The sequence below is a fragment of the Agelaius phoeniceus genome, chromosome 2 (genome assembly GCF_051311805.1).
Source record: "Agelaius phoeniceus isolate bAgePho1 chromosome 2, bAgePho1.hap1, whole genome shotgun sequence".
NCBI classification, from domain to species: Eukaryota; Metazoa; Chordata; class Aves; order Passeriformes; family Icteridae; genus Agelaius; species Agelaius phoeniceus.
Genome location: NC_135266.1, coordinates 49,060,998 through 49,088,097, shown reverse-complemented (window position 1 = coordinate 49,088,097; position 27,100 = coordinate 49,060,998). Strand labels below are relative to the sequence as shown.

At 38.2% G+C, this 27,100-nt stretch overlaps 1 protein-coding gene across 5 annotated transcripts in view; it reads right to left on the bottom strand.

The window, feature by feature from the left end:
• Positions 1 to 25,369, bottom strand: part of RBM26 (RNA binding motif protein 26) — a 48,214-nt gene extending 22,845 nt beyond the window's left edge. For 2 of the 5 annotated variants that reach the window (XM_054628537.2, XM_054628541.2), the window contains exons 1-12: positions 25,240 to 25,369; positions 14,479 to 14,597; positions 13,644 to 13,780; positions 12,632 to 12,720; positions 11,827 to 12,065; positions 9,725 to 9,985; positions 7,343 to 7,582; positions 5,695 to 5,862; positions 5,199 to 5,339; positions 4,049 to 4,160; positions 3,112 to 3,271; positions 1,562 to 1,726 (exon numbers count right to left, since the gene is read on the bottom strand). In XM_054628537.2, the coding sequence (XP_054484512.2) occupies positions 1,562 to 1,726; positions 3,112 to 3,271; positions 4,049 to 4,160; positions 5,199 to 5,339; positions 5,695 to 5,862; positions 7,343 to 7,582; positions 9,725 to 9,985; positions 11,827 to 12,065; positions 12,632 to 12,720; positions 13,644 to 13,780; positions 14,479 to 14,597; positions 25,240 to 25,310 (1,902 nt within the window). In that variant the 5' untranslated portion in view covers positions 25,311 to 25,369. The remainder of the gene's footprint in view (positions 1 to 1,561; positions 1,727 to 3,111; positions 3,272 to 4,048; positions 4,161 to 5,198; positions 5,340 to 5,694; positions 5,863 to 7,342; positions 7,583 to 9,724; positions 9,986 to 11,826; positions 12,066 to 12,631; positions 12,721 to 13,643; positions 13,781 to 14,478; positions 14,598 to 25,239) is intronic. The other 3 variants (XM_054628539.2, XM_054628538.2, XM_054628540.2) reach the window with 3 other exon arrangements.
• Positions 25,370 to 27,100: the final 1,731 nt, after the last annotated feature.

Here is a 27,100-nt window from a genome sequence, read left to right as displayed (position 1 = left end):
CTTTAGACAAAGTATTAAAGATACTGATAAAATCTAAAGGATAATAACAGGGAAGACAGTGAGATAGATGTCATTAAAACCGAATTTTTGAAGATAAAAATGAGGGCATTTCTTACAAAGAAAGAGAGAAAGAAAACTGCTAAAATGCTGTACAGCAGAATTGCCATGGAAAATCAGGTCACTGATTCTAAATGAAGATGACACGCACCATCAAGAGGAAGTAGGAATTCTCAACTCAGAGCAGCAACTGAAAGAATCCCCTAACTAAAGTCATTCACATATCAGATCAGCATATATAATTAAGTGACCATTTCTTCTACAGAGCCTGTCTCGTATTTTTGAAGTGCAGAATGTGCTGCTCCACACTGATGGCAAATCCAATAGAGCAGGATACACAGATATTTTGAAGGACTTGTTACACCAGCCGCTAACTGAGAAGACTCAACTCAATAACCCAGAGAGCCATGCAAACCCAAGGTTCCTCTTCTGCTTGAGAACAGCCACTGCTGTACTGCTGACAAGTCTGATTTGGCCTGACACAGGTTACAAATCTACCCTTCACAACAGTAATTGCTGTTTTATTGTTTTTAATGTTGCCAATGCTGCTACGAACATGACAACTTCCAAATGTGTCTCTGCAATTCAATAAAAAAATGTAGATCAGAGTATTTCAGTTGTAAGGGACCTGCAACAATCATCTAGTCCAACTGTCTGGTCAGGGCCGACCAAAAGTTCAGGGTTGACCAGAAGTTTAAAGCACATTGTTAAGGATACTGTCCAAATACCTCTTAAAAAGAGTGACAGGCTTGGGGCCATCAGCCACCCCTCTAGAAAACTGGTTTTATTGTCTGACCACTCTCTCAGCAAAGAAATGCTTCATGCCCACTCTGGACCTCTTGTGATACACCTCCAATCCATTCCCAGACATTCTATCCCTGGATATCATAGAGATCATCCACTACCTCCCTACTTAAAAACATCCCTGATCCCTTCCTAGAAAATCAGTCTCTGTAATGCAGTTCTTTTCCACTGCTGTTTGCAAGTCCTTAGATCTACGTGTGTATACACAGAGACACCTATGTGTAAACCAATTCTTCTGTTACTTTGTACAACAATACGCATGCTCAACAGGAAGGGAAAGGGAAAGACCAGAGTCTAATGGAAGAAAATGGACATCATCTTTCATGAAAAGAAATATAGCTCTGCTGCCTTTCTTATCCTCACCAAAAAAAAATCAAAAAGCCTATATTAATTAAAGCAAAATAGACATTATTCAGCAGAGAGCTTCATCAAATCTTGCTTGACATGATAACAGAGTGGAATACATGGAAAGTCACAGAAGAGCTTTCCTTAAATAACTTCAGTCTCATCTTGCTAATCAACTGCTGAACGTTGTATATCAGGTCAAAGAATTTACAACTGAAGAGTGACTTTGGAAATTAATTACATGAAGTAGTCATTATTTCAAAAGGACTTAGTTTACTTGATATAAACAGTCTCTTAAAAATGTTTTGAAGATTCTTTTTTACATAATATGCTAAAACAGACTTAGATCCTTTACCTTCTGTGTGGTAGTCTGGATTTGCGGTGCGCTGCCTTCTCGATGCCAATAAACTTTAATAAAACGATTATTTAATACTGCTTCTGTACTTGATATAGCTTTCTTTGCTTCCTCATGGGTGGCAAACTGAATAAGGGCACCTTCTGGATCACCCTGATATGCAACCTAAGATTTAAAACAGAAGAACAAAACTTACCACACAGAGGATTCTCATTTGTGTCTAAATTATCATTAAATCATTAGCTTTTAGGCTTAGAAGCTCACAATTTACACCCAAATCCCAGTACGTGTCATTAGATAAATACTTCCCATTCATGAGCCCGTTTGAAAGGCCTGATGTCAAAATCAACCTTGAGTTTATGCTAATAAACTTTAAGAATAGTTTAAAAAACCTCAAACTAACAAAGTAAAGCAAAACCCCCAGTCAACCAGTATTTCTGTTTGCAAATATGAGCAGTTGTTTGAAAGACAAAAGGAAGCATCAGCAAAGTAAAGAAAATTACTATGAAAAATGCAGGGGTCAGATAGTAAATGTCCTATCTAATATTAGAGCTAGACAGCAAAGTTCATGTTGATTTCCCTCCTTTGAGCATTAACACATCATTTTAGCTTCCAAAGCCAAGATTATACTCTGCAAGAAGAGCATAGCTTGCAATCTCCATATACATATCTGTCTCTCCATACACATCCATGTTTTACTTGCCTTAATGAATAATATTGCCTGCTAATACACCATATTCTTAGGTTAACTACAGAAAAGCTTAAGAAATATTTAATAGCAATTAAGAGAGATTTAAAATCCCTCCAGTGTTCAGACAGGCACAGAGTGTTTATTCTGTACTGTATCAGTATGTACAAAAATATTGCTGCACTTCTTCATTCCAGCCCTCAGTACAAACAAGAAAGGGCCTAGAAAAATGCATGGTAGCACCTGAAACTTGTTGATAATGAAGCACAGTGAAAGGTCACACTGAGTAGCTCAGAGACTGGGTATGAAATATTGACATTACACGTGCAGCCTGCAATATATATGTAACATCAGCCTAAGTCAGGCCCTAGTTCACTGCTTTCCTCTCTCTTCAATTGCTTATTGGGTGACTCCAATAAATCACAAAGTAATTTTAAGAGACAAACTGTCATTACCATGGAAAGCAATTATGTCACAGGGACTGCCTTCTGGACGAGAAATGCAGGTTTTCTGTATTTACAATTTATCTCTGAATATACAGTGTTTATGAGAGCATAGCCAAACTTGATAAAATGTGTGAGAAAAACCCATGTGCAATCAATTTTCAATGTTTTAAACAATATCTCTTAAAAGTCTTATCTCTGAGGAACAAATTTGTTCAAAATCTAAAAGATGACTAGAACATTTTATTTCTGCTTCTTCAATGGCAATATCATTAAAACCAATGAGATCTTGTTTAAGAAACATGTTAGGAAAATAATTAAGGGTTTCAGGGAACCAGGAAAAAAAATGGCATTCTTCTTTCAGCAACTACCACTACCTTTACATCAAAATGTATTGCTTTCTCTTTGTTGACTCTTACCTGTAAGTTGACTAAGTTTCCAAACTTACTGAAGTGCTCATTAAGTTTGCTGATGTTGTTAAGTTCTGGTGGAACTTTTCTCAATTCAAGTTTTGTATTTTCATTTCCAAACTGCACTTTCTTCTGGAAACCTGGACTATTTGTTCTGTTAAAATTTTGCCTGCAACAAATAAAAAATCAAGCCAGAAATCCATAGCAAACTAGCAAACACAATGTTAAATTCTATATGCTTACACAGAAGCATGTGTGTATGAGACACAAAGATCTGCAGACTTAAAAAATAATGCAATTTTAGAAGAGTGAAGGAGAGTACAGGACACACACCATACAACTGCTATCTTCCCCACTGATATTCTCAGCCCACCTCAGCACATAAATCTGTGAAATAATTCATATTTATTTGCTCATGTCAGTGTAATTCCTGACTTTTACATTGCTTCTTTCCAAAAACTATTTCTTAGTTATTCCATGAAACTTTCCCACTACTGTTTCAAATAACTATTACTTCAAGGCTTTCCTCACTCCCAGCAATCTCTTAAAATCCCTTCCAACCTTGCACCCTCTGTTTTTTTCTCAGTAACATACCTGGCAACTCAAATCCAAATAGCAGTGATAAAATTCACATTTCATAACTAAAATCAGTCATCTCTAACAACTATCACACTGCAGCTTCCCTGTTTCTTATATTGTGCCAACTTTCAAGGAACAGATCTTAGTATCATTCAAAGAAACTTCATCTATCTGTATACTACATTTGATAGAAGACAGTCAAATAAATACAGCTCACACTATAGTATGACTTACTTTAGTACCACCAGTGTACTCAGTTTCACTTGCTTGCAATTTAAATATATACATATATACATGTTTCAGATTTCAGTAAAGCAGTTAATGAAATTCCAGCTCTTAAGCCAACACTGTGTTAACAGTCACTCACTTGTCAAACCAAGTCTTCTTTGTAGGAACTCCACCATCCCCTGCACCAATTGTCCTTTTCCTGGATTCAGCATCTACCACTATTCTCATACTACTTTTATTAGGAGGTTTTTCTGTAAATAGATGAGAAGATTTTACTTTTTTATAATTTATTTTCTGTGCATTTGATTGTAAAAAAATATTCTGCTCACATTGAATTTGCACTGAAAAGCACAATTGTTTATTTTGAAATTACTATGATTATTGTTCTGACTGAATCAAACCTTGGTCACAGACTTCTTAACTATCAACAGATGTTGTGACAGATCAAAATAGCTAATAGCACTCATTTTGTCACAGTAACATCACACATACAGAAAACAAAAGAGGTGTGACAGAAGGCATCTGCCTTGAGATGACTGTGCTCTGATTCACAATGATTCACAATGTCCCATGCAATACTCTGAGGCTCACACCACTCCAGCTAACACCTCCATTCTACTATTAGATGGCACACACAAAAATGGTCATGATAGGAAATGCACATTACTCCAGGGCAATAGCACCTAGGAGCAAGATTTATGGATGGACTGGGAAAGGAGTCACTTTTGCTGAAGAACAGGAATCACACTGGGGGACTCCTCACTGAAAATACACCAACAGAAACATAGTAAGATTAAATAGAAATACATACAAATGCAAATAAAAACCACATTAAAAATGGTTTTATCCCTCTTCCATTCTTATTTTGTGTGCTGCTGCTTCTTCTCAGGACCACAGGAACTGTGATGTTAAGATTATTCATGCATAAAACTGCTACCAGATAAAAATGACTCCCTCCTCTATAAGCAAAAATCATCCTGAGATTCTACTACAGAAACATTAACATTTTTCTGTACAAAAGATATACAAAGTGACCAGTTACTACAGCTAAACTGTAGCTGTAGCAAGAGATTTCATTCTACCAAAAGTACTCTAGCAAGAGATTTCATTCTACCTGTAAAAATGCACACACAAAGCAATTATAGACATAGTTCCCTATTCAACTAAACATCTCTTAATTCCAGAAGATTTTAGGAAAATGCTGTATTTTCCAGTATTCTCTGCAAAGTTCCTCAACCTGCATTAATGTAAGAAAATCAGCTAAACTAAGTATAGCTTTGAGAGCATACCTCTGGGTGGTAGATCCATATCACCTGATGTGAGTCCTATCAAATTTGGTCTTTGGGCATGTACTCTATGTCTATACATAGGTCTTGAAGTATTTGTTATACTTGGAGCTTCTGGATTATAGCCATCTGTGTCATACGTTTCTGGTAACAAAGAAATTGTCTAATTAAAATAAATTGCAGTTAAAACCCTTAAGCTTTCAGATATAATATTTAATTTAATTACAATATAGAGTTACAATAAAAGACTTGTATAACCACTATCATAAAAAACCATCATGCCAAGTTTTCTGCTTTAACACAATGAAAATATTACTCTGCAGACAAAATTCACGCTTTATAGGCAAATTTTACTTTACATCTTGAATTAAGTCTGAAAAGAAGAATGTTAATTTACAGTCACAATCGATACGATACAAACTTATTCTCCCAAACTATGACATTATAATCTCTATAAAGTACAGTATAATATGAATCAATGTTATTCTATTTAGCAAACCTTGTGGGCAAAGCCTCAGTACTACACCTGCTGTAAAAAGAGAGGGTGGAGCAGGAGGCGGCTGGTGATGAATACCCGTGGTAACAACAGTAGGAACTGAGCTGGTTGCTGAGTTTGGGGGGGCATCCATGCCAGCAGGCTGCAATGGTGGAAGGGGAGGGGGTGGTCCTGTCAAAAACAATGGAAAACGCTGCATTCATTTATTATCCACTACACTTGCATTACACTCCCCTCATAAGGAAACTGATGTGAAATGCTTTTAAGGTTATTTAAGAAAAAAGGGGCTGAGAGGGCACATCTGTAGACTTGATGCTGTACCACAAATTCACATGAAACCACCCCCAACAGCAAATGACTCAGAACTTGGATTAGACAGAAAAGCATTTGAATCATTTAACATTTCTCCAAACACCTTCTTTCTACAAGTAAAATTTAATCGCTAGACCAGTATTCATCTTTACCAAATGAAGCATTTTAAAATGCTCAATAAAAGCTGATCAAAGAAACAAATTCTATTTTTGAAGTAAAAAAGTATTTTCTAATATTACAAAAATATGCCATGATGACAATAACTAACTTGACTGAAATTATTTTTCCAAACAATCAAGAAGAAACCTTCAACTCTAATGAACTCTTCTTAAAATTGAGGGAGTTTTTTTGTTTGGTTGGTTTGACTTTTTTTAAAACAGGTAATGTGACTCCTTCAAAGCTAAGCAGTCAAGCCTGATCTTCAGTTTAATCATTGACAAGAGTAGGTTTTGGGAATAGTTATAAAGTGATATATCTGAACTTGGGAACCAGATCTGAAAATAGCATGTAAGGCAGAACTGCACAAACCAGAGGAAGTTACATTCTATATTAACTGAAATAAATACATTCATTCATATCTTTCTTAAATATACTATCAACAGGAAATTAAAACAGTTAAAGAAACCTCTAAGCAATATCAAATATCAATTACTCCTGAATAATTTTAGGAAGTGGGACACACCCAAGTTAGGAAAAAAATAGAGAAAGGAATAATCACAAAAACCTAACATAACAGCTTTTAAACCACACAAGGCAACTGAGTACTAAACTTTAACTACTTTATAAATGACAGCCAGGCACATAAGTTTTCATGTAATTCTTAGTGCTTCAGCTGAAGTACCTTCCAGTGAAACAGTAAACAAAGCTGAGACTTTTTCTTAGTAACAAGTTTAGTTTTAAAATTAATCTCAAATGGTATTTTCAGGTATAAATTTGATGTGGTGATGAATTATCTTTACTTCTATTACTGTGAATGAAACAGTAAGGATCAGTTGTTTCCAGGATTTTCACTTTGATCGTAGTCAATTTTGGACAACTTCTCCTATAATACTCAAGGAACTGTATTTTGCCATATCATGCTTTTGCTTAAATACAATGAAAATATTATTCCATATTAAAGAGTAGTCATATTTAGCATGGAGCATTTTACAATAACCAACTCTGCAATCATTATCATCAGACAGAATAATTTTGAGGTAAGCTATGCCATAGTAGAACACAGTTCAACTTTACATAATACAGCTGGGATTCTTCAAAACAGATTTTTGCACTGCATACAAGTCAAGTAAGATCCAGGCTTTCCTAAAAAAAACCCCTGGGTTTAATCTTTTGTAATTACCTGTTACAGGTGGAAGGCTAGGTGGTAAGGGGCCTGGTGGTGGTACTGGAGGTCTAAGGTTAACAGGAGGAGGACTGAGAATTGGTGGAGGGGGAGGAAGTCCAGGAGGAGGTGGTCCTTCGACAACAGGGGGTTGTGCTGGAAAAGGCAGAATGCCAGGAAGATTCACATCTTCTACCACTACTGGATCGCTTCCATGATCAAAAGGGCACATGTCTCCTCTCATACAGAAACCCTTCTCTGAAAGATCAAAAAGAACTGATGTTAGTTCAGGTGTAGCTTGATTCAGGGTAGATACAAGACATTCAATGTGTAATGTGGCAGTTTGTAAATTAAGAGCTCCACATACCAGCAGAAGTTTAGATTAGAAAATGAAATTGTTTAACTTTATTCTAAACAGTCAGCACACACAGACATTGCAGAAACTTGCTAGGACAAAAGTGTTTTAATTTATTGTTAAAGAACTAATTCTGCACTGTATTATAACAAATGGTGAAAGCAAAGAATGAACTCTAGATGTCATCACATTAACAAAATCAACTTGTTTCTAAGCAAAAAGTGCAGATGCTAGGACTGAGAAACCCCAATTAAATTAAAAGTTAGAAGTTAATATTATGAAATTCCAACATGAGCAAATTCACTCACTTTTTTCCTTTTTTGCAATTATTTCAGAAAACATTATAAACATTTGCCATAGTTCAATGTGGTTACATAAGAACAAAATTTGTTATTTACAAATAACATATGCATTTGTAAATATTAAATATACATAAATAAAAATGAATACACATTCACTTTTTTTTTACATACAAGTCAAACATAGAAGGAGGTCAGAGGAGGGCCACAAAAACTACCAAAAGCCTGAAGCACCTCTCTTATGAGGAAGGGCTGAGAGTTGGAGCTGTTCAGACTGGAGAAAAGAAGGCTCAGAGCAGCGAATTTAAGTACTCACTGCAGCCTTTATACTTCAAACTTTCTGGTGGGACATGAAGTGATAGGACCAGGGGTCACAGTTTTAAACTAAAAAATGGTAGATTCAAAGCAAATATAAGAAAAAGAAATTATTATAATGAGAGTGGTTAAAAAGTGGAAGAGGTTGCGCAGAAAAGCGGTGGATGCCCCATCCCTGGAAACATTCAAGGTCATACTGGAGTGGGCTCTGAGCAACAAGATCTCGTTGAAGATGACCTTGCCTACTGTAGGGATGCCAGACTAGATGACTTTAAAGGGCCTTTCTAGCCCAGACTCTTCTATTATTATCTGTTTAACAACAGTGTTCACAGGAACAACACCAAAATACCAGTCAATGCAATACAGGGAAAAGGCTGAAACACCTTCTGGTAAATAGGAAGAAAGAGGAGTGCTCACTTCCTCAAAACATGATATGGGGAAGCAGTATGTATTACCTCATCTTCAAGAAGAGTTATAGAGCACATTAAATTGAAACGTTGAACAAAACCAGAATTTCAGCAGAGGGTAAAGTTGAAAACTTGAAAGTGCAAATAGGAAGAACTGTATGATGGAAACATGTAGCCACTGAAGATAGAAAACTTCAAAACAAAATGACACATTCACAATTCCACTTGTTCCATATCGCTGTGATGTACACTGGCAAAGCTATTCTTTGTCAGTACAACTCTGCCAACACTTGAAAGCTCAGTTTCCCTTTGTTTTTACTTTAAAAAAAAATCTAATCAGAGTTCTGAATGTAAACTGGCCTAGAACTTAAACTTCTCATTGTGGTGTGCAATAAAACAACAACAAAATCCATCAGAAACAACTTTACAGGAAGATTTCAACTGTCCTGAGTTCACAGGTTGACGGGTTGAGTTTAGTTAAGGCACTGCCAGCTGCAGCAGCCTCTTGTGTGTGTTTTGGCACAAGACATTTAAAATGAAAGCTTAAGACAGAGATAAGTGAAAACCTAGCCAGTTTTAAGAAACACCTACACAGAAAGAAATGAGCTTGGGAAGTTTCAGCTCTAGACCTTTCTAGTTAAAAATTGTCTGTTAGTTAGGATAGAATGAAATAGGATGAGACCAGTAAGGTGCCAACCATTGTCAAAACCACCACACACAGAATTTGGTTGGAACATGACCTAAGACAGAAAGCCTGGGTAAAAATGGATTTTTCTAATATACTCTTTCTAATTTATACAAAATAGTCTTAGCAAGTAAAAAAATAGACAAACACTAAAAGAGCAAGCTGTCTGAAGTCAGTAAGAAGTGGTAACATGGTAAAATTTGCAATCAGGAAGTGTGCAATAGAAAAACCCCGCTATACTAGAGAAGATCAGAAAAAGAAGGGTGAATTACCTCAATCTTTTCATAAAGGGGATAATCATAGCTGCAGGAAGCAATTAAAAAATTAAAATGCACTTACCATCATAATCTCTACAGCGTTTCTTTGGCAGCGGAGGTCTTCCATAGGAGTTGTGGTCCAGCTGCTCTTCATGGAACTCCGACCAACTTTCAGTAGTGTTATTTCCATGATGAGCAGGAGCAATAACAGTAATAGTACTGCTCAGTGTAGGGACAGGGTAGTGGCCAGATGAAATATTTGTCACAGAAGAAACTGGAGTATAATTGTTCTCTAATGGATCTGTTCTATCCATGTCATATTTTGGCTTTCCTAAATCCCTTTCTGTAACAAAAAAATAAAAATAAAAATTATACTCAATAATTCCTTAGCCACCTTTTTACCAGAAACAGCCACTACTCTCTAAGTATCTTTACTCCACATCAACTCAATACATATACACAATGATTGAAATGTTTTACAGGTTGCCCAAAGTGCCTGTTGAGTCTCCACCCTTGGAGTTATTTATAACCCAGTTGGTCCTAAGCAATCTGCTCCAGTTTATTTGTTTTGATAAAGGGTGTTAGACTACACCACCTTCAGAGGTCTCCACTAACCTCAGCTATTCCATGATTCTACATTCCAAAGGTTTAATCAGAAAAATAATAATCTCTGAAGTACATAGTCAGTCCCTGGGCAATTTTAATAACAGATATAGCCACAGTAGAGCAGATACCCAATTTAACTTCAGGCAGAGCACATCTTCTTTAGTGATGGATGTAAGAACTTCAGATGTAAAATTTTTTTGAATAAAGGGAAGCAATGGCAAGAAAAAGGTAACCACAGCTTGAAAATACTATAAAAGTTACAAATCTTTAATGTTTCAAGACAATGTTATTGTTGTGTCTTCATTTTGTTGATCTTCATTTTCTGTTGCACTCAAATGCATGTATTTATTGCATGCAAAGCTTTGCCTTAATAGGTGAAATGATAATGCTTGACAGGTGTGGAACACTCCTGGGCAGATAGAGCAAGTAAAATGACCTTTCATTCTGAATACATACAAACTATTCTCTTCATTTGCTAGTATTACCACCAAATAAAAAGTAAGTACCCCATTGAAGACAGACTAATTATGTCATGACATAAGTTAACAGACTTAAATAACTCCACATTAAAGGAACATTATGAAATGTCTTAAAGATGGCTCATCAGTGTGGGTAAAACAGGCTTTTCTTCATGTTCTAAGAAACAAAGCTTTCACTATAAAATATTGTTCATAAGGTACTGTCATTTCAGTTTGTGTAAATAATCTTTAAATTAAGATTTAATCATGTTGTCATCTTTTAGTTAAACTGCTGCATGTCATTTAATTTGCTTGTTAATAAGTTGTCTGGAAAATATCTGCTCTCATATTTTCCAGAAATCTGCATTCTAGTTTTAAGGATGAGTTACCAAGGCCTGTTTTACAGAAAAAAAAAAAAAATAACACCAAGGAGAGTTCTACTACACTGTTTTTTACCTGTACATTGACAAAAGACATGACAAAGAAATAAAATTATTTCCACTTTTCAATTACTTTGGTCTTTTCCAATTTTCCATTCAAAACTATTAAGGGAAAAAAACACTCTTTTCAGCTGAAAAAGTAGTCCCCTTTTCAAAGAAGTTTAATTCTACAAACTACTGTACTGAAGTCTTAAGTCTTACGGATATGTGCACGAATGCAAGTATTTATTGTAACAATTTCAGCCCTTCACCTATGACACTAAAGAGGGGACAAGACCAAAAGAACTGAGCTGTACTGTTCTGTTTGACAAGTCATTTACTGCCAAACAGGCAACTTCTCTGCCAGTTCCACCTTTATAAATCAATAATAATTTCTCTATCTCCCTAAACCAGATTCTGAGTTTCCTAAAACTTAATGAAATGGAAATAACTTGCATTTTTCTGCCTCTCGTGCAACAATGCTTAAAACTGTCCAGCACAGCCACCTCAATACAAAGATATTAAAGAAGAACAGAGGGTAAGGGAAGAAAACAAGCACTGAGAACACAATCACAAAAGCCTCATTTCCACAGGAAACAAAGCTAAATCTGAATAAAGGAACAAGAACAATAGAGGAAACTCTAGTACATTTTGAACGCAGTTTTCAAGTTTAGTTTCTAAATTTTGTAGAAAACATTCACCGTATTTTAGAGACCAACTGTTGGTACCTCTGCTTCGCGTTCTGCTCCGGCTTCTGCTCCGGTCTCGATCACGGTCCCGCAATCTCTCTTTGCTCCAACTCCTACTTCGACTCCTGCTGTAGCTCCGACTCCTCCCTCTCCGTCTGTTGTATCGATCCCTGTAGGAATCTCTTCTGGGAGGATTTCGGTCATAATCCCTCTTCCGAGAACGTTCATCTTTTTTCCTTTCATCACGGCTTCTAAACATGAAATATTAGAGGTTAATTACAAGACTTACAAAGCCATAATTTGAAATCTTAACTACTTAAAAACTTTAAGAAATCTCAGTGGAAAACTAGGGAAGAGCTACAAATTGTATGGAACTTATGGCTACTCCTTTCTTCTCAGAAGGATTTTAAAATTAATTTTGCTTATTTGTTTTATTTTTACCATACTTAAGATTTTAAAACATATATTGATTTCTGTTTCTGTCCAGTACTGCATATTCCCCAAGTTGGAAACACCAAGACTTATTGAAGGGAACGCTTCTAAATCAAAATTCAAACTCAATATCAAGCAGAATAAATACTGCAATATAAACCACAAATCTAACACCAAAATTACTCCTAAAACTCCAAGGATAATAGCTGTGCACAACTCGAGATACAGGTTACACGGACATACACTCGTCGCTTAACTACATATGCGTAAAAGCAATAGAAACCTTCTTTTCAGGCTTATTAGATGACAATAAAGAAACAAAGTATTTAATTCAGTAAAAATCTGATTACTGATATAATACAAGGGGTTAAACAAAATTTTTTACCTGGTGTCTCTGTAGCGAGAACTTGACTGAGGAGGGCTGTGATTTAATCTTCTAGAGAACTTTTTCTCTCGCTCTTCCTCTTTAACGATCTGCATTCAAAGCACATATATAAGATCAAAATATGAGTACACTAAAATGCAGACTTCTGCATAACCAAATAAAAACCAAAAACTCTGAACACTGAGAAATCAGCAGTAACATTGAAATTAAATATTTTTAGTCTCTAACATAATAAGACAATCTTTGTAACATGCTTATTTCTATTTTGTAGGAATATCCAAATCCCTGTTTGAGATGAAATAAAATAATCTTTATAGTGCTGCACTGAAAATACAGCTGCTTTTACTGTAGGTAGACAAAAAACCATATTAAGGCTTTGGGAAGATTTGAGAAAGCATGGATATTCAACAACCAACACCAATAAAGAAAGTCTTTCTTTCATCAGCAGCTTATCTAGTTCAGTTCACACTTAAAACACTTTCACAGAGGCAAACTTGGGCTGCTATTGAAAAGCAAAAACTTACTCTTCTGGCTCAATGAACAACATAAACACATGTGACAAAAGGATATTATCTGCATCAAGCAGCTGAAGGAATGGGAATTGCAATTTAGAATGGCAGCCTGAATTTAAGAAGAATTAATGTGCAGCACAACTACAACAGCAATTTTGACCAGAGAACTAATGCAGGTTATACTGCTGCTCCTACACTACTAAATAATCTCATTTACCTTTGCCTCAGCAAAACCACGTTGGTTTACATTTGAAACATCCACTTGTGTTAGAAAAATTGTGCAGCAGTGCTCAATGAGCCAAGAACAAATCTTCTGACTTATTTTAATACTGTCATGTAATTATTAATAATATTATTAATAAACATAAATTATTACTGATATGAACTATAATAAATTGCTAGTAACTATTACTAATAAACACTATGAAGTTGAACACATAAGCAAATTACATGAATGAGGAAAAAGATGCACATGTAAATAAATTAAAATCAATGCCCACCTCCTCCTTTTTTGTCTCCTTTTCTTGGTGCTGAAAAAATTCTACTTTCAGGCTTCCTGATGATGGCTGTTCTGGTGGAGGTAGGTAGCTTTTTGTATTCACAGCATCAAACAGTTTTTCCACAAATATCTGAGTTTCTAAAAGTAAGCAGTGTACAAATATCCATTATACAAAACCATGGTTAACATTTGCTTTAAAAATTAATAAATAAATAAACTCAAAAAACCCAGACAAGCCACCAACACCTACATTCAGCAAAAAAAAACCAAAGAGTATTTTCTTTAAATATTGTGTCCCTAATTTATATTTTAAAAGGACATTTACAGAATAAAAAAACCTGTCAATAATGAAGAATGTTTCACAAAAGTTTTCAATTCTTCAATTATTTAATGTCTCTTAATAAAGCATCAGGAAAAATATTTCTGGCATATATATATATACAGAGGTTCAGTACTTGCCCAAAAGTTGTGGATGCCCTAACCCTGGAAGCATGCAAGACAAGGTCAGACCATGCCCTGATAAACCTGGTCTAGTGTGAGATGTCCCTGCCCAGGACAGGGGGCTGGAACTACAGGATCTTTATGGTCCCTTTCAATCCAAACTATTCTATGATTCTGGGCCTCTGTGAGTACTAACAAAACATATACCTAATATATGCGTGCTAACCTATACACCTGGGCTTTTTAAAATTACTTTATGAAAAATGAATTACATTCTACCAAGTAACAAAGCTAATAAAGAGATCAAAGCCAAACTCTGTGGTAAACGATTGCTTGCATAAATTGAACAAGACAGAATTTTCACTCAATCTTAATTGTTATGACAAAGTCCATACCTTTCTGAAGAAATACATCCAGCTGATCAACACACAGTGCCTTCAGTTCCTTTTCACTTTTGTCCTTCTTTACCAAAGCCAGAACATATTTAGCTAGGGCAGATGGATCTGCATCACATCTGCAAATAGATTAGTTAGGGAAAAAAAGGCAAATTAATTACAGAAATTAATGTCTGAAACTGGTATGACCAATACGTACATAGGGCAAAATAATTTCCTACCAAAGCAATTGAAAAATACTCAGGTGTATTTTTCAAAACAGAGACCAGATAGATAGCAGTTCTAAGTATCACTTTTCCTTTCAAGAGAACAATTGCCTAGAATATTTCCTAACAATACTGCACAGAGAACATCAGAGCTAACTAGAACAGTTTCATAAGAAACAGCTTCAACTGCCTAACTGTTTTGCATTAAAAACAAAGACAATGAATACTTCCCTAACTTCCCAAAGATGGAGTCAATAATTCTGAATGCAACACTGAGTAACTGTTATCTGGAAAAAGTCAGTCTATCCAATTATAAATTAATATAGTGATACAGTAGAAGTGATCTATGCTACAAAAAAAAAAAAAAGGTCAGACCCCTGAGTATTCTATTAAATACACTTTTGAACATTCTTATTACTACTTACATATGAACACCATGAAAACTGAAACTGATTTTTTCAATTTCAAACGCCTAAATTCATATATTGTAACAGAGACTTCTATAAGAGGTACACTGAAAATGGAGAGAAATTTAGGGGATCATTATCCATTTGGCATCTGAATTCAGAATTCAACCTACAATTAAATACAGAGCACCTCGATGTAGAAGTTGATGGTCTTATGCATATCTACAAAGAACTCAGAATGAAGAAAGCCATGTATCCACATTCAGTAGACCATTATTTAATGTAAGTGACAGATTTTTTTACAATGTTTCACAAATAGCAATCTACAATGAACTTTGTGGTGGTCTTGTAAAGCCTGCCAAAGCAAGTGAGACTACTGCACAAAACCATTCATATTTCAAAAAGAGTAACTAATGAAATAGTGAGACATTGGTCTTAAACAACTTAATCTCCTTATTTAGCATATACCAAAGACTTCAGGCCCCACAAAACAATGCAAGATTGAATGGATGCATACCAGTCATATGATACAGACAACTTATTTGGGTGGTCATCAAAGTTTGTACTAATGTTTTAAAGAATAACAACAAGAAAAAAAAACTGCACTGATGCATCCTGACTGTACATGCTTTCTAGCAAAAATAACCAATAAGAAAAATTAATGGTCAGGGAGTTGCACTGAATATGAACATTACACAAATACTGCTCTAGCATAGAGGTCCAACAGTCATCTAAAGGAATAAGAAGTTTGAAATCCCCTCCACAATGAGTAAGATATAAATACTGGAGCTTAATTATTAATCTAAATGTTGATCATTGAAATGACATTATTTTGGACACTGGGCAAAAGAACCCAAATCCCTAAGCAAACATATCACACAACCTAATTTCTCTCACCAGAGAAACTTATCTCCTGCACAGCAAGCAACATCCCCCATGCAAACACATCTGCTAAGCAAAGGAAGCCAATCTGTCAGCATTACTTATGGACAGCCTGGGCCCAGCACAGAGAGCCCTGAAGTTAAAGGTCAGATGTAACCCAGCATCCTTTAGAAAGGAGGCAATACTAGAATTTCATGCTGAAAAAGCAACTTGGGCTGCTAGTGGATGTACCACTGTATTCCATGTTAGTCTGCATTATTTATAGATACAGGAAATGGGAGTTCATAATCATTGCAAAAGAACCCATGGACACTAAATGAACAAAATATATACTGCTAATCTAAAATGAGACTGTACGCCAACTAAAAATTCTTCAGAAATTTTTCAAATCTAGTTTGCCCCATTCAGATCTAACAATTCTTTATCCAGAAGAAAATACAGTCCAAGCACCAAGTCAATGCACAACCTGACACAACCTCCTCCTAGTAAGACTCTAACACTGCAAGCACCCGAGCACATCAGCCAAGCAAATTATCTGAAAGCCCAGTGTCAAACAGCATTCATCACAGTCTGTAACGATGGCTCTCTCTAAGCCTTCAGCAGGCACTAAGACCAGCATTTCATAACCTCAATCCTTGAATTTGAAAAGTTATTAACTTTTATTACTGTTTCTTCACACAACTTCAATGGCACTTCAGATTTTCAATACTTTCCCAGTTTCAAGCTCAATTGTGCAATGGAAAATTAATGTGCTGTTTTCATCATTATAGGTGGGGAGAGGAGCAGACAATTTTCACATGATTATCCTCAGTTTCCCTTTTTTAATTTCAATTTCCATAAATTTGGTTCTCATTCAATAATATGAACAGTCAGCTGTCGTTCAAAATCCACTACAACTTACTTAAATGACACGCGCACACAAAATTTAGTGGGGGGGGGGGGGGAAGGAGAAAAAGGCGGGGGGGAAACCCAAGTCAGTCTAGAAGGTAAAAATCTACTGCTCTGAACTACTACAATGTGTTTTAATTCTCCAGCTCCTACAGCACTGACTATACAGCAACCTCATATTCAGTTTAAAGCAATTCCCCTTTCATGAGCAGGATAAAAACCAGAAAATCTTCTCTGGAAAGCCACCTAGACCATAACAAAATAAACAAACCATAAATTATCCCCCAAAAAACAAACCAAAAAACCCACAAAACCACATAAAACCAACAAACAAAACCCCAAAACCCAAACAAACAGATGATGTTTAAAAATAATGAACAGTTAACGCTTCTATCCTCCCTGCAATGATGACTTTGGAAATCTTAGCAATCCTGTCCACCCCAGGACTTGAAGTCATCCACCCAACTCCAAGATATGCTTATGAAAATATTCTCAATGAAAATGTACTTTTAATTTGCAAAACACAGGATCACCTTCTGCTATGCACTCATGCACATTTTTCAACATTTGTCACCCTGTACAGCCACATATAAGCAAAATAAAACGATTGCACTGAATTCTACTATTATTATCATTCAGGATGTACAGGGGAATTTCTACTACAATAAGAATTTACATGCTTTCAATTTTGGCTACTTAACAAATACTATTTTTTTTTAAATACTAACAGGCAAATTATTTCAAATTGACACTAATTAAGCAATAATGAATACAGTGAGTTTTGTGGCAGAGGGAGATGAAGATGCTTTTACAAACCAGCACTAGGATTTTCTGTGCTTTCTTTTAATTTCTTAAAATGAAACTGCAAATGATCTCTACACAGATAGGGGCTGACATCCTTTTTTAGCTACTGCCTTGAAACACAAGTCTCCTCTGTATCTGTTCTTCAAAGCTTAAAAAAACCCCACAATTAATCTGTTTTCCCCACACTAGGGCAAAGACTGTTTCTCTAGATAGTATCTTAAATAAATCTGTCAAGTCTATAATATGATCTTATACGGCTTTCAAACTCTTGCAATGCCTTTTTTTAAGATGATGCTAAAATTAAATTGCTAGCAACCTCAAGTGGTGGAAGAGAGGACTAATTGGTCTTACAAAGTAAAAAAAAAAAAATTAAGTTTACAAAACTGGATAAAGGAAGTCTGTCTGAAAATTTCTTTACAGCTATCAAGACTTCTAGACATAATCTTTAATAATTTTGTTTGGGGGGAACTTTTGTAAAAAGGAGTTCCTTTCCATTTTTTCACTCAAACTTAATTCTGAAATGTTCTGTATAAATTCTCCATCCACTGGTTTAGTCAAAATCCGCTGGTTTGGATTATGGGGCCTTGAGTTTCTCTAGTTTAACAGTATTTTCTTAGAGAATAGCAGCCTTTGTGTGTGAATAATACGCAATATGCCTGCTCTGTTGTGCATACATGGATTTTTCACTGATTTTCAGCTAGCTTTGTCAGTTTTTCTAAACCTCTTTGTCTTGCATTTTATGCTCTTATAATCGACTTTGTTTTGTTAACAAGTAATGTGAGAATAAAGAAAACAGTAAAGGCATCCATGCTGATGGCAGCAAATATACAGTGTAGCACAAGGATTTGGCATACAATGTATGTATCATGCTATGTTCTTGCAGATTGAAAGATAACAAAGATCCTTAACTGGTATCTCAGAAAAATGAGAATACCACCAACACATTTCAAATACTCTTAAGTTGCTCTAAAAATGAACAAAAAGTTTGTAATTTGATTCTACTGCTCATTGAATGATAGACATTTTCAGTCATTAAATACAGGTTTGAATTTAATAAGCTTGAATATAGTGTGGTACATCAGTCCTCACCATAAACACAATTTATGCATTACAAGTGTGACAGAACTTTATACATAACTTCATTCTTATAACACATGGCTACTAGAAAAATGGTCACATTCATTGAAGCATGCAGAAAAACATTTCTCAACTCTGATTTCCCTAGCTTCATCCCCTCAATATACCACAGCCATGCGCTGCAAGCACTAATACACATCTGTAATCACAAATTTCTCCTCCTGTTTTCACTTGTGTTTTCTTTAACAAACAAACAAGCACCAGCTGGCACAAGTAATCCGAACTCATTTCCACTGCAGCAAGTACATCCCAGTGTGTGCTACCATTAAATACCATAGCATGTCTTGTTACACCCAGTTTCTGAATATGTATCATATACTCAGAAATATACCTGCATCATTGTTCCTAGCAACGTTAAATGTTTTTACCTCTAGTAATACTTTTTTGCAGTCTGTGCTAAGTCAGAAAATACACAGTGCCTACTCCTCTCTCTTAAACAAGGGAGACTGCTCAAGTAATCCTGCTTTAATAAACAGTATTGGATATGCAGGTATAGATGAAGAATTCTCTTGCTAGATCTCTACATGTTCTTCAGAGAATTATACGGATACTTCCAATTGCTATGCAACAGATAGAAGCTTCAAAAAGGAAAGCAATTCCCAATCAAATATTTTGCTCAATCACAGAAGGAACAGTTCAATAAAGCTCACAGGAAAGTTCAAAAAGCTCATGTTTCTGACCTCATGTTGTTTTGCGGTCATTATTTGAAATTACTATTTCAAATAAAGATAAACCAGAAAAGATGAAACTGTCAGGGTAAATTTAAGTCCTATTTTTTTTGTTGCAAATAATATTTGAAAAAGGAAAAGTAATTTGGCTGAGTCACCTCTCAGTACAGTATTTACTTCTTATTTGAATACTCTGCAATTCATTAAACACTTTTTAACCTGTTTCCAATACTCACATTTTTTTAAATATAAAATATGTTCTGAGAACCCACTCTGACTTTTTAATCACCAGGCAACTACAGACTTAGCATTAAGTGAGAAATGCAGCATATGTGGAAGAGATATAAAAGGTGTTAGCAAGAACACATTAGTCGTGTAGCTGTACGTTCAAAAGCCCTTATTAACACATAGCTTACGCTGTACGCACACACTACTTTTTTTAAGTTGTAAAGGAACTAACCAAGGGGATTTTTTCTTCAGTTTTAAAATTAATGTACAAACCAAAAAGATGCTGCAAATCCTGACACTAGTTCCCTGACAAATTTAAACTACCACAACACAGTGAAACCTCAGAAGCATGTCTGTAGTCCTCCAGGCAACAAATGGTGCTGCTGTAGAGGAAATGACATGTAGGTGCATGCTATTTGCCATGCTCTGATCCTGTGTTAATAACCTAAATTTCAGAGTCTAGTTTTGTTGCCTGAAGACTGCTAAAATACTGCTAAAATACTGCTCAGTTCTTGACATTAACCAAGGTGGACATGGCTGTGTTTGAAGGCAGAGAGAAATGCTTTCTACTTGCAGGGCCGAGTGGGTGCAGAAATATGTACATGGCCTGCTGGGCAGTGCAGCCAGCTTAATTCAGGCAGTTGCACCACTCTGTTGTTACTAAAAAAAAATCCATAAAAAGCTGTGATGTAAAGTAATATGGTGCAAACTTACTTCAGTAAGTAAAATGAATTACAAACTCATTCAGCAAGATCCAACTTTTATCCTGAGACACTAGTGTGGCTAAGGAGGACTGCTCTTATGATCCTCACTTTAATTACCTCTCTAACAGTACTTAAAGCAATAGAAACACATCGAGGAATGCTGCAGCCTCCAAAGCTGCTATTCAAGCTAATGATGCCATTAAATCAGTTCTAAATTATTCTGATACCCAGATCTGACATGTTCATACAGCTGCAACCAGTAATTGGCAGCCTAGAATACCACCCCTAGATTCAAGACAGCTCTCATGAGGCAGAACAGCTGTCAGCTTGCTGGCTCTCCAACACCCATTCAATGCAGAAAGCAAAACTCATCACAGTGTCTCACATTGAGACACATGCAATGCAGTCAAAGGGGTTTCACTTCACTGCTGATATTCACTGCAAGAACAAAAAAGGTTTCCTGTAACAGGAGTAATTTTCTCCTTTTTATTTTCTGCTTTCAACTATACCTAATAGTGCCAATTTTTTAATACTAATATAATATTTTTACTCAGAAGCTTAGCAGTATCAGCACCCTAAGCTAGGAACCTTGATTTCTCAAACACAGTAGCTTCTCTGTGAGTCAGATGAAAATTATCAAGTTTCATAGCAGATGTAGAAAAATAACTACATACCACTGATGTGCATTTGTGATTTGTCTTAGTTACAAAGAGCTTCACACGAGGTGTTAACAAAATTAAGTGAAATAAAGAGAGATGCTTATTGCCTCTGAACTTCTTAGGAAGTTTCATGGAAAATCAGAGAAATCTCATGGTGGCCCAATAAGTGTTATTGGTAGGACATGCTTTCAATGTCCTGGCTTATTAGCATATTCCTTACAACACTGTTAAACCTTTTTTATTTGCTACCTTTTCTCAGTAACCTGTGAAGCCAAAAAAAAGGGCTGAAAAGCCTGACAAACAAAGAATAGCGAGAGCATAACACCAGAGGACACAGATCACTGGCCAAAAAATATTCCAATGATAAATATACTCAAAATATTCTTTAAACAATTTTCATTTTATTCCATCTGATGAAAGTCATTACAACACCCCATTCACTTACAGAATTCACCAATGAAAAATACCTTTCCATTTAAATGAGGTACGCCTAAATAGTGCATAATGTTGTTGTAGGCATTGCATCTTTTTTTCAAGTTTGATTTAGCACAGGAACAAACCTTCACAAAAATGTAAATACAGTGAAGTGGAAAAAAATTAGATATGAGAGCCTTAATCAAATTGAAAGTAAAATTCAGCAGGCCACAAATATTTCAATTTAATTTATTTTACACAAAGTAATTAAAACCAAGGAAACTTTCCAGTGTAGAGAATTAGGGCAAGGGGGAGAATATTACAATGTCTTAAAAGCGAAATTGTGAGTGTAGCATTCGTACAAAAAGCTATTTTTTTTCACAAGTAGAGATTCAAACAAATTCAAGAAAAAAAAATTAAAGAAATCCCTACTTGGAACTTTGCCAAGCCAGATCCTAATATTCCAGCAAGGACTATGTACAGTTTACAGAGTATCTGGAACAGACTTGCAGGAAAGAAACTCATCACAATTGACAGGCTCAGTGAGTGCCTTGTTAGTATAGAAATCAAAAATGACAGGCAGACAGTTATATTCCAAGTTTAACATTTTCCAACACTTGATAGAAACCATGCCACGAACAAGAAAGTGTGTAACACCAGAAACTTAGCTCATTGCTGTTTGCAAGCAACGAGGATGACTGGTAACAAATGCCTTCTTTACAGAGCTGACAGGAGTTGAATATACAAGATAATTCTAGCCAAACACACAGTAGCCACAGCACAAAAAGCCTCTTGCCAGTTTATTTGTACTGGTACTACATTTACATGGCCGTGTCTGCAATGATTCTGAGCGTATATTTAGCAATTCTGCACGAAGAGTTACTTCCAAAATGACAAAAGCAGCCTCTTCCTCAAGAGCTGTAGAAAGCTCCTACAGACCTATTACCCCTAAACCGAGATGGACTTGCAAAGGCTCCAGCATGGCAGCATTTGCAATTTCTGCCTCACTGCAACAAGACAAAACTCACATAAGGCCTTTTTGTATGGATGATCACCAAGGCTTTGCCAAAGGCATTAGAGTAGTCCAAAACAAACAAACAAACCCAACAACCTACCACTAACAAAATTCCAAATCTTAAATCCTCCACCATCTCTCCCCTTCAAACATTCTTGTCTGTGAACACTGTTTCCCAGAGACTCCATGTGAAAGCAGTCCAACAACCAAATCTTGTCCAGTCTATATAATTACATAACACACTTGTTTCTTTATATTAGGAAGTCAGCATTTTTAGAACTGTTTAAAGATGAAATGAGACAATTTTTGTGGCTATTGCGATGTTTTAATTCTGAAACATTATGTTTTAGAGGTACATGCATTATGGCCTTTGGAACAAGTTATACATCCTGATTAAAAAAGGCTAGCTCCTTGGAAAAGGCAACTTGGAAAGTGCAGCATGTTCTAACTATTCAGCTCTAGGTAACTAGCACATAAATATAGATCTAGACATGTTTGTATAAAATTTATTCATGCTTCTTCTTAAATGCACTTCTCCTCTTGAAACCACCAAGACACCACCTCCATAATGACCTAGTACAGTGGTGTCTTTCTTAGTGCAGTCAGGAGGTTAAGCCATGTATCTTGCAGCTAAAGGTTTCTGAAAGAGGCACTACACAACATTTGGCACTTTTGTTTCATTAACAGGAAAAGACAAGTCAAAAATCATTTCTGGGCTACAGCAACACCTTCAGAGGATCAGCAGTTAGCACCTCACTGTACTAGTAGTGCAACAGTTACTTCTTTAGAAGTAGCTGCACACTAAAATTTTCATACAGCCAGGAGCTACGGCCGTAGTCACACACTTCAGATAGCTGACACCAAAAGCACCTCCAGGAGTATCCGACTATATGCCCGGAAAGGGCAATACGTCTCCGCCAATTCTAATATCTATTCAACAATGCAGTTACACAGGACACTGCAGAAAACTGAATGACAGTCACTGCTGGTTTGTTTTCTCCCAAAGCTAAAAATGCAGAGAACTCATCATCCTCCAGACCAGCATCTCCCTAACTCTCCACAATTTTCCAAAACGACAAACACATTTGATCTCCTCACACACCACATTTAACCTAACAGATACATGCTGGTCTTCTAAGTGGAAAAAGGCAGAAAATTGCACAGATCATGAAAGCTGAAAATCTCAATTTTACCCTTGTAACTGGTGACTATTGCTAACAGAGCTCATGGTTTAATATTCAAACAAAGAAACATGGACCAACCTGCATCTGTTCTAAGCCTCTTAACCAGCACATTCTAAAATACTGGCATCAAACTCCTGATTGCCCTTAACAAAATATTCATACAAGAAAGTACCCAGTGAGCATTATGCAGCAGAGGACTAGAGAAGTCTATTATCCCAGAACACAACATATTGCATTATACCAACCCAAGATAAAAAGTAATTCACCTTTCCCAAACTACAGCTTTACAAGACTATGCCTTTTTTTTCCCCCCAAAATAAAAATCTTAAACGTCAAACCTTTTATAACAAAGACACTCAGTGTAATTTTGTTGCAAGCCTAATTCAAAGACCACTGAAAGTAAACTCAGTTCATCTATTTTAGTGTGGTCTGGATTAGACCCTATGGAATAAAGGAGAACCACTACCTCCTCCCCACCACCTCAAAAAAAAGCCACAAACAAACAAAAGAACAACCCAAGTGAAGTTCTCCTAAAAATGTCCCAGCATCTTACAACTTTTTCAAGTTATTACAGCATAAGCCCTACAAACTGTATCTGTACATACAAATAACTAATGGTTATGGAAGCAATAAAGAAAATTTTGCTTCCCCATCTGAGCTCGTCAAGAGTAAAAGCTACAGTGGGCAAACACCTCAGCACAAAAGTTAAGACCTGACTGAATTCAGGAGTTCTAGTTCATTTAACTCAAATCAAACTCCAGCAAATTTAATTCAGACATGTTAAAATAGTGGTCCAGAATGACAAAAAAAAGTGCATGCTTTTATCTGTAGACACCATACTTCCAGAAGATACACCTTTAAAACTAAGTTCACGCTTCAGTTCCACTAAAATACCACTCAGAAAAGGAAGATGTATTTACAGAAGAGCCCCACTTACTCACACGAATGTTATCCTTAGAGGGCACGCACGTATTCACAAACAGGCAAATTATTCTCTGGGGCTCCTACTCCCAAGGCCTCTACTGATGCAATTTTTATTTGGGGGAAGGGAAACCAGAGAGCGTCAAACACTCCAAATAACCAAGAATGATGTGCGACGAGTCTGCAGGGAAGATCCCAGGATCCCGCTGGACGTCCCAGCGGCACCTGAGCTCTCTCGGAGAAGGTCCCCGCACAGGGCGGCGGGCCGTGCTCATTACCGCGGCCTCTCCGGGGGCTGAGCGCGGGGCACGGCGAGCTGCACACGCACACACAGCGGCTCCCGCTCTCCCTGGGCTACAAAGGGAGGAGGAACGCGGTCGCTAGGGGGGGAAGCTGCATCCTCTGGAGGGAGATGGTCCTACCTCCCGGCCGAGGACGGCGACGGGAGAGCGGGAGAGCGCAAGAACGACGCAGCCCCTCACACACGGCGGCCGGGGAAGAAGGGTGCTGAGAGGGCATCTACCGGGATGCCCTCCCGGGACTCGCCGGCACCACGTTTCCCGCCCCTGCGGATCCCCATCTTCTACAAGGGGAAGGTTTATTTCGAGGGGGCGAGAGGGCGAGGAAGGGTCGCGGTTACTCACATGGGCTCCAAGGTTTTGCTGAGCCAGGATTTCAGCGCCTCGAAGTTTTCTATGATCATTTTAACCACCATCCAGAGCGGCCCGGGCCCCCCGCCTCCCCACCAGCAGCAACAGCAGCAGCAGCCCCGGCGGCGGGGTCCGCGCCGCCCGCCGGCCGGCCGGCACCCCGGCTCCCGCCGCGCCTCCCCGCACTCTCCGCCGCCTCCCGGTTGAGCAGAAGCCGCCCGGCAGGGGCCGGAGGCCCAGCGACACGGAGGGGGCGGAACCAGCCGAGCAGCGGCTGCTTTCCGCGGGCCCCGCTCTCGCCGCTCCTCTGCCGGGGAGCGCGTCCCGGGCGCAGCGCGGGTCCCCCCCGCCGGAGGGCGGCGCGGCCGAGTGTGGCGACGGAGCGGAGCGGGACGGGCGGTGCGGTGAGGAGCGGGACGGGACGGGCGGCCCCCCCGCCGCCCTGAGCCGCAGCGCCCGACACAGCGAGCGCCCGAGCGAGCGGGTAAGATGGCGGCGCCCCGCTGTCGCGAGAGCCCAGAGTCTCGCGAGGCCGGGCAGCGCGCGGGGGCTGCCGGGAGGCGGGGCCGGGCGGGGACCGCGCTGCGGGGGCAGAGGGCGGTCTGAGGGGTCGGGGACCTTTCCGAGCCCACAGGCGTGAGGGTGCCCTGGCTGGGCAGAATAGTGCTCTAGGGGCAAAAGAAATACCATTGTGTATTCCTGACTGGTGTTTGAAATGCGCATTGTTTTGTTTCTTGGAAACGCTGATGGCCTTACCTAATATGATCACAGACGGGAGAGGTTGGAAAGGACAACATTGGGTCACCTGGCCCAGCCTCCCTGCGCTGGCAGGGTCATCCTAGAACACATTCAACAGGCTTCCTTCCAGATCGTTCTCGAATAACTCCTTTGAGGAGCACAACCTCTGAACAATCTGTTCGTGTACAGGGTCACCTGCACAGTCAAGAAGTTCTTCCTCAGATTCTAGTGGAACTTCCTGTGCAGCAGTTTCTGCCCATTGCCTCTTGTGCTATTGCTCAGCACCACTGAATAGAGCCTGGCTCCATGCTCTTGGCACCCTCCCTTCAGATAATTATTGATGAGAGATCCCCTCTCAGTTGTGTCTTTTCTTGACGTTGAACAGGCCCAGCTCCCTTAGCCTTTCCTTGTAAGAGAAATGCCCCAGTCCCTTACTCCACAGCATCTGGATCTGCTAGGGGAGCTCCATGTCTGTCCTCTACTGGGGAGCCCAGAACTGGACACAGCACTTCAGATTTGGCCTCACCAGGCCTGAGCAGAAGGGCAGAATCATCTCCCACAGCCTACTGGCAATGCTTTTCCTGATGCACCCCAGGATACCATTGGCCTTCCTGGCCACCAGGGCACACTGCTGGCCCATGGACAACTTGTTGTCCATCAGGAACCCCAGGTCTTCCTCAGCAGAGCCACTTTCCAGCAGGTCACCCTCAATCTGTTCTGGTGCTTGGGGTTATTCCTTGTAATAAGCCACAAGGTGGACACAATTGCTGCTCTGGGGTGCAGCAGAGAGCAGCCCCCCAGTCTCCTGGGCAGCCGGGAGTTTCTGTAATAAGGAACCGCACCCTGGACAAGCAGGAAGGGGGGCACAGCCTGTACTCCCTCAGCTTCCCACATGCAAATTCCCATAAATGTTTGGAACTGACAGGAATAGGAAAAACATTCAAATTTTTTTTTTACTTTTTTTTTTTAAAGAAGATGTAGGACCACAATAAAATTGTTTGAAAACACAGTAGTTGGCAGCAAAGCTCCATGTCTTCCTGATTTCCTGATTGGGGGGGGGGGGGGGTCCCAGCTCGTCAGGGTACACCTGGCAAGAGCCCAGCCCACGCTGCTGCTC